We start from the raw sequence: 8348 nt of genomic DNA, 5'->3' as shown, positions 1-8348 counted from the left end.
ATTAGTTAACGAGTATCGATGCACAAATAATTTTAAAACACAACTCCGACTATAATTTGTGTAAAAAAGCCGTTGAATGCATATTGACCGGCTCACATACATTGAACGGATTCGACAGTGTTCCTATATCCATAGGGCCTCCTACCCTAGTATTTGGGCCCACTATAATTGTCGGGGTTCCCAATTGGACTTGGATAGACCCCTAGCTCAGCTTCTACTGCCTGATGAGATGTGGGACATCCCAAAACCTGACATGGAGTATTTTATAAGGAATCTGCATGTTCCTTTCCTTGGAGTAAATCTCACGTGGTTTCTGATACCCGATCCAACCCCCATCCCCAAAAAATATATAACCTCAAATATTACAGAATGACCAAAACACCCCTGGTCAGCGCATCACAAATCAGTGGTTCCAAAGGGCGAAATGGGTAAAACAGTGATCAAAGGAATCTGCTCCTTCTGTCTTTTATTGGGAAGACGTTCACAAAATGGAAGAAATGTCTAAAAATTCTGATTATTTTTTTCCTGAAATAGTACCATTTGTAAGATGTTTTTTACTCCAGTTTCAGTTTACTTACTTTTTTGTAACCTTTTCTTCTCGATCGGTTCATCTCGATTAGATGGATTCAGAAGTAAATAAATACTATAATTATATTTAGAAAAGTACGATAATCCTGAATTTTTAAAACTTGAACAACACTCTAAAAAGTAACCCACATAATGCGTGGAAAAATGATATTGGCACTCTAAAAATTGATGCAAGCACTTCAAAATCAGTGTAACTTCAAAGTCACTTTTCTTTATTTTTTGGAGTGCCTACATCAATTTTTAGAGTGTTAATATCATTTCCCAATGCGTGTGCATTAAAAACTACCATGAAAACCCAGAGCGATATTGAATGGTACCAAAATTGGGCATGCCATAGTTTTGTTTGACAACTGGACCGTTCAATATGTGATCAACTTGATTATTTAATTATATGGCATGTAGCAAATTTAAATCCATAAAATGAACGACTCGGATCGTCAAGTGAAACAAATGAAGAATCACACGAGGAATCATCGTATGATCGCGGTAGAGAATCTTGGGTACTTAACCCAATAGTTAATCCCAGGAATAAACCTACTGTTGGAGTAACCGAACGTGGCCTAAACACCATAATAACGCCATAATTGAGTTAAAAGCTGGTGAAATCACTCTGTCAGAGAAAACAAAGCTAGCTATCACGTCCTGTTTTCACTAGTAAAATCACCTTTTATAATGTTGTTTCAGTCGAAAGCTACGTATCATCCAGAGAGATAAAAGATCTGGACAGAGACAGACATCTAGAAAGAGAGAGAGACAGAGGAGAGAGAGAGAGTAGAGAGAGAGAGGAGAGACAAAAGACTGATTCCCATCTCCATATCAAAGTGTTGTTTACATCTCTCCTATACCCTGTTCGCATTTGAGCCAATGAGAGCTTAGAGAATTACTACTACAAAGTGAAAGAGATGGGAAAAACAAGCAAGTGGATTCGAAGCTTCCTGACGGGGAAAAAAGAGAGGGATCAAAAGGACAAGAAATCGATCAACAACCCAAATTCGGTCATCACCGACAACCCGGCGACGACGCCGATCACGATCCCGCCGTCCACGCCTAGGGAGAAGCGGCGGTGGAGCTTCCGCAGGTCTTCCGCGACGAATTGTCCGAAGGATTTGAGCTGCGCGGAGGCCGCCGCGATTCCGGCCACGCCGCCGCCGTCGGCGGGGACAGGGGCGGCGGGGGCGGCGGGGGCGTCGGCGGTAGAATTGGAGAATGACCAGAAGAGGCACGCATTGGCAATGGCAGCGGCGACTGCTGCGGCTGCGGATGCGGCCGTGGCGGCGGCGCAGGCCGCTGCCGCCGTGATCCGGTTGACGTCCGTGGCGGCCGGGAGGGCTAGTGCTGTGGAAGAGGCGGCGGCTGTGAAGATCCAATCTGTTTTCCGTTCTTATTTGGTATGTGACGACTACGTGGTTTTCCAAATTGTTTTCTTTATAATTCACTTTACGGGCGCCTCGATTAATTGAGAATAGTAAAGTTTATCATTTACCAAACAACACCCAATTAAAACTGAAACAAAGCTTTTTCGTGCCGACCTATTCCCAAAGAGTTGATTCGAACATGAAACCTTGAAAACAAAATCATAAGCCCCATACTTTAACCAGCAAGCCAACCATTAGCATTGGTTTTTCAATTGCTTTAATGCCTAGAATCCAAGATCATATATAAGGCTCCGATCTACTAAATTTTTTATTTTTGAAGTACTTATTTTCTATTTTATGAAATAAATTATTCTTACACGATACATCATTTTTAATTAAAAAAAAGAGATACTTATTTAAGAAATATATATTTTTCTTAGAGGAACAGGCCTAAGTTGAAATATATATATTTTCCTTGAGGAAAAAAAAAAAAAAAACTACTCCCAATATTTTGCACATATTCAGGGTTATTAAATGCCGACGTCGACTTAAGTGCATAAGAGTCCGGCCCGAGTAAATGAGGAGTGAAGTGTGACTTGAAAAACTAATAATTTAAACATTGGAACCAGCTCCTCTCCGGATCATGCTGTCGTTGGACTTTTGAGCGTCCCCGGCTTGTTACGATGGTCGGAATCCTTTATCTTGTAGAGCATATCGAAAAAGCATTAGCGATGCAAAAATTCATGGTGATCAAATATCATTTGATGTGATTAGGGGATACATTTTTCGTTAGTTACTAAACGCTCACACCTGATGAAATGAACCGGAGAGAATCCAAACCCTTAAGAATTGGTGGCCAGTTGTTGGATTTTGACATTTTATCGTTCGAGCTGATGAAATGAGCTTGAAAAGGATGCGGGTTTTTTCTACCAATACCATATGAGGCAAATACTAGTTGTTCAAGCTTGGTTGGAAAACTTGTCGAGATTGAATCATGTGTTCAAACAAGTTTTAACTAGCCAAAAGAAGCATCTTGGCATGAGTAGCATTTTGTTTAACAGCCCTATTAATTAATTCCATTATTTTTTTTTTTTATGAATATTAATGTGTTGGAGTATGGATGAGAGGATCCGTTGATAATGTATGGGGTGGGAATCAAGTTCTTCTAAATTCATTTGGAAATTCAAGTCATTTATTTTGTAGGACATGATGTGTTCATATGATGAGTGGTTGACTTATGTTTCATTGACGGGTATCAATATTTGATCAACGTGATTTTTATCCTAAATGATGAGCATTTGGAGGGCTTACAAAATGACCAGCTCGAATTGTTCGATTGAATTGTGGGGGATCTCATTGGGCATTACATGAGGGACCACACACGACAGATCGTCACATGAGAAGATCCAAGGATATAGTCTTCAATTTACAATTTTCTATTTTGTTCCGGGTCCAAGGGCAAATATTACAAATTCAATTTTTTTTTTTCCTTCGATTACCTTTTTCGAAAAATCTCTATTTAGTTGAATGCCAAGAGTCATCTGTGATTTCTGAACTTTTCAAGTGGTTCTAATTTTTTCAGGCAAGGAAAGCACTATGTGCATTGAAAGGGCTAGTGAAGTTGCAGGCGTTGGTGAGGGGTCACCTAGTGAGGAAACAGGCCACGGCTACCCTCCGGTGCATGCAGGCATTGGTGACGGTTCAAGCCAGGGCTCGAGCTCAGAGGATCAGAATGTCTGAAGAATTTAACCCTAACGATAATCCTTATCAGAAACAACTAAACTACAGAAAACCTGCACCAGACAATAGGTTCAGGCTCCCTTATAATGTAAGTCTCATTTCCCTGTTGTGGTCTTCTGAAAAAAAAATTAAAAAAAAATTCTTGTTCAATAAATTTCTACTCGAGAAAGTTGAAAGTTTTTGTAAGTTTATAATGCGGTTGGGGGAAACAGATCCATGTAGTCATTCTCAAGTAATTGAGACGACGAGTTCTTGAATTGAGTGACATGAATCACCCAATGCCGAATCTGCCATAGCTCGAGAAATAAGAGTAATACGCATTCTAATGTAAATCCTAAAAGAAGTTTCCTTCTGTTTATGTTTGTAGATCTCTGTCGCCTACTAGAATATGTTGGGGATTGATTTGTGCAATGGGGTTGGCATTATGACCTTTTGAACACCTTTCTACAATAGAAGATGCATTGATAAATTAACTTTTAACGCATTTACTCCCTTGTACAGTGGAAGACATGAAATGAGTTTCGTAAGTTGGCCCGCACATTTGAGTTATCAGAATTTTTTTTTGTTGCACTCTGTGACACAATGGGAGGAAATGGATAAATGTGGCTGATCCTAAGTAATTGAACCAAAAGCCGGTTGAGTTGATTTTAGTGACAGAAATTATCCAAATGCAGAATTAGCCATTACTTGAAGAATATAATCAATTCTCCAAGGTATTATTTCAGAATTAGACTTGTGGAGGTTGGGAATTGCTGGAAGATGTGAAAGGACCCGGCTTCTCTTCAGTTGGACTGTAGAAAGGCCTCCTGCCATTTTTTAAAATCTGGACTGTTAAAACACTTTTCGACAACTAGGATCACGCGAACGGCACTCTGCAGTCCAACAACAAACAGACTGTAGAGATTCATGTGAAATGGGGTTGGCAGGTAAGAAGGCGTTGATGAATTTCCTAAACAGTGATTCTGAATGTGTATGCAGGAAATGGACAGGGGAATGGAGGAGAACATCAAGATAGTGGAAATGGATCTAGGAGAATCGAAGGGCAGCACAAAGAGCAGAAACAGCTACTCAAGCTCACACTCATTCCACCCACAAGCCGATCGGTTCGACCACCGTTTCTCCACTCACTCCGCCCCGAACCGCCCCTACTCAAGCCACAACAACCACCGCGACATATCACCATCCCCGTCGGCAGCCCTAACGGAAACCAGCCCAAGAGCCCTGAGCAGCCATTTTGAGGACTACTCCTTCGGCACGGCCCTAAGTAGTCCTCAATACTACTCTGCTATGTCCAAACCCAGTGAATATGCAGATTCCCTATACAATGATCACCCGTTTTTTCCAAGTTACATGGCAAACACCGAGTCGTCGCGAGCTAAGGCGCGGTCACAGAGCGCGCCCAAGTCACGGCCGGAGGGGTACGATCGACAGCCGAGCAGGCGGAGGGTGTCTTTGGAAGGAAGGAACGTGCCAAAGGCGGTGAGGATGCAGAGGTCTTCATCTCACGTGGGGTCCGCCGCACCCAACTTCCATTACCCGTGGTCGGTTGTCAAGCTTGACCGGTCGTGTGTCTCGCTGAAGGACAGCGAATGTGGATCAACCAGTACCATTCAAACCGTTCAAACGAATGCTTACTGCAGATCTCTTGTTGGATTCGATGTGAGTAAATCTTTTTGAAGTTCACTAGAATTCAATTGAAGTAACACAGATGATATGGAAAAAATGATATCCTTATGGAATTTTGTTATACAATCTGGCACGAGAACGATGTGGCAGTGACATTTCTATCCATAAGAAACAACATTTAGATGGTTTTCCTTAGTTTTTGTTTTAAAGTGATGTGGGTGGCGCTATAATCCAGCAACATTGTTCTGTATAGCTTTTCTGCTTCTATGGGACAGGAATCATATCTACTTGCATTATATACTGAATTTTGCCAATGCAGGTCAATGGAAATAGGTACTGAAATTGATTTCGTACCATACCACTGCTGACTACATGTTTTGTGTGGAGCAACTGGAAGCAATGTCAGAGGCTAGACAACGGATCAACGGTTGGGGGTTGAGGGGTCCTACGCAGTAAAGCTAGTTATCGATATCCACTTTGTAATGCTTGAGATTAACCTCATCGGATGAGTTTTGTAATCGGCAGATTGTCAATATGCTTCACAAGAATGTGCAAGACAGTGACATGGTAATAACTATGGAGCTTAATCCTTCTGCATTTGTTCATACAGTCCTGTTTTTTCCTTGTTGGTGTGTTGATTGTGCTGTCATTGTTACTGATCTTTTTAACAGTGTAAAGCAATTCTCGTCTGATATTCGCTTTTGCTTTTGTCGTGATTGTTGCAAGTTAATCGGACATGGGTGCTAGTTATTGTCATCTTGAGTGACATTGTCTTGAGATTTATTTCTTTTGTGGTTTAAAAGATTTCAGTTGTAATATGAAAGAAAAGGCTCAAGCAGACACAGAAAACGTTCTCATTCAGGCAAAAAAATCCAATGCAACGGTTAGCTGTAATGCCCTCTCACATGATGTGGGGCCTACACATCATGGGAGAGGTGTTACTGCTAACCGTTGCACTGAAACTTTCTCTCATTCAAGACTTATGTTTTTAGCCAAACCAGCCCTCCTTAGCTGAAACACATAACATGGACCTCGTTCTTGTCAATCCAATATCGATCTTTCACGGTCTATGAGCAATGGCAGTCATCATAATGAAGGGGCTGGGTCAAACCCAATTATCACGATCCTCATAGGAGCCAATAATTCAGAATGTCAACTTTGGTTTTTAGGGCAGACATGATTTTATTCATTTGATTCTTGTCAATCAATTGGTTGAACTATTTTACGGAAATTATATACTGTAGGCCCTATGACACGACCTGCACCACGTCTCAAAACCATCCCACAATCGGAAAGTTATTCCATCGGCTTCGGGCACTGTTATGTAGTGGCTTGACATTCTTTTTCATCACGCATTTATTGCGAGGCCAAGTAGTACATGTATGGACTCGCAATGAATGGTGCCCTAAGATTGCTACAGATTTACTACGCAATGATGGCAGTGTCCCAAGATCACTGAATAATTACTCCGTACAATCTTTGAGAATATATAACGAGGGATTCATATCACAAGCAGTGAGAATAGCATGTAATTTTCACTAGTATTGACATAATTGAATTCATGAGATAATGTCAAGTCGGTCCCACTTTTTGAATTTATGGCTTGGAGAATCCTATTGTGGCATTGTCCACCAACATAAGACCAGCCCGGATGGACCCCTTGATTGATAGACAATATAAAATTACCCCTTGATTCATATCTTAAGTGATGTAACAGCAAAATTTTCTAGTGAGGCTAGTAGCATATGAATTTTAGTCACATAATTCTTCAAAATTTTCTGCGTTTTCATTTTCAATTCTTGCATTGCGCTCGCGCTATCAATTCTCGCTCTCATGAATTTTAATAGTTTGAGTTGTGAATAATAATAAAAAATGCTATCACGTTCCTGCACACGCACGCGAATTATGCGACTGGCTTAAATATGAACACTGTTGTGGGGTTATTGGCAAAATGATCACATTACCATAATGGTTATTAGCTGCTATTCAAGGGTCTCCGCGAGCAGGGATTCCCACTCTCTCCCAAGCAATTTTAATACAGAAGATTACAGAGGACCTTTCCAATCAAGGGGGGAAAAGGGTAGTGATGATCAAAGGCATTTGAGATAACATTAACCCATTTCAATTCCCACTATTTCCTCAATTATTTGATACTAATCCCCTGCACATGTGTTGCCTTGCATAGTACTTTTGTATTGTGTGGTTACCATTTCTTAAGGAACAGAGCCGAGATTTCGTATTCCAGGATTATAATAAAAATATACCGCATCGATCGACAGAAGGTTTTGGTAACTCTATAACACATGAAGAAGAACGCGATGGTACAAATTCCATCGAGGCAATTCGAAATTTTATCAAAAAGAACTTCGACATTCATTTGAATACTAAACATTATACTGTACTATAGTCTGAATTGACTTTCACCAAATTTTCTTTTCAATGGATACGATATGAACAAAAATAACGCCAGGGGTTATCGCAATGACAAGTTGCTGAACAACAAAAAAAACCTCAGAAAACCTTTTGATACGAAGTTCGACTCTCACCTTAATTTGTTGGGTCAGTTGGTACGAAACTTTTATCATATTACAGACATGGCCGGTGGGATTCCAGCTTTACTATGAGCAACTCATACACCACATGAGTACACCCACAGGAGTAGATTCACCCAGAAATAAACCAAATTCTGGCCACATCTCTCTCTCTCTCTCTCACTCTCTCTCTCATATTACGGACCTACCGATCATTCCATGAGTCCATGCTAGGTAATGGGTTCACGTACCTTAGTACAGAAGTAGGGTATTACTGAACAATCCAGACACCCTCTTTAAGAGTGAGTCTGAATCACAAATTAACAGTTTCAGTTTTGCCCCTATCACTATATATGTGGTCGATAGACTCCCTCGTCTATGAACCACATGCATCCATATTCGTTTTTTTTGCCAATATTGTACACATTAGTGGGGGTTAGAGAAAAAATTAGTAGGTTAGTAACCAAAGGGAGTTCGACGTTTTTCCAATCGACTCAAACCCTAAACC

The 8348-nt window shown here is 40.7% G+C and overlaps 1 protein-coding gene across 1 annotated transcript; it reads left to right on the top strand.

Annotated features, from left to right (window-relative positions):
* Positions 1 to 1290: 1290 nt before the first annotated feature.
* On the top strand, positions 1291 to 6065 carry LOC131316744 (protein IQ-DOMAIN 19). The gene is made up of 4 exons (XM_058346175.1): positions 1291 to 1976; positions 3526 to 3771; positions 4662 to 5342; positions 5629 to 6065. Exons 1-4 carry the CDS (start codon positions 1491 to 1493, stop codon positions 5647 to 5649), a joined length of 1434 nt encoding a protein of 477 aa, XP_058202158.1. The 5' UTR covers positions 1291 to 1490; the 3' UTR covers positions 5650 to 6065.
* The last annotated feature ends 2283 nt before the right edge of the window (positions 6066 to 8348 follow it).

This window comes from Rhododendron vialii, chromosome 2a (assembly GCF_030253575.1).
Source record: "Rhododendron vialii isolate Sample 1 chromosome 2a, ASM3025357v1".
Taxonomy (NCBI): domain Eukaryota; kingdom Viridiplantae; phylum Streptophyta; class Magnoliopsida; order Ericales; family Ericaceae; genus Rhododendron; species Rhododendron vialii.
The sequence above is the reverse complement of the archived record's forward strand: the minus strand, read 5'-3'. Positions and strand labels throughout refer to the sequence as shown.

Excerpts from the sequence above, each read along its gene's own strand:
- LOC131316744 (XM_058346175.1), top strand. The coding sequence starts at position 1,491 with ATGGGAAAAACAAGCAAGTGGATTCGAAGCTTCCTGACGGGGAAAAAA. Across the intron at positions 1,977-3,525 it reads CTGTTTTCCGTTCTTATTTG|GCAAGGAAAGCACTATGTGC; the intron begins GTATGTGACGAC and ends TAATTTTTTCAG. Across the intron at positions 5,343-5,628 it reads GATCTCTTGTTGGATTCGAT|GTCAATGGAAATAGGTACTG; the intron begins GTGAGTAAATCT and ends TTGCCAATGCAG.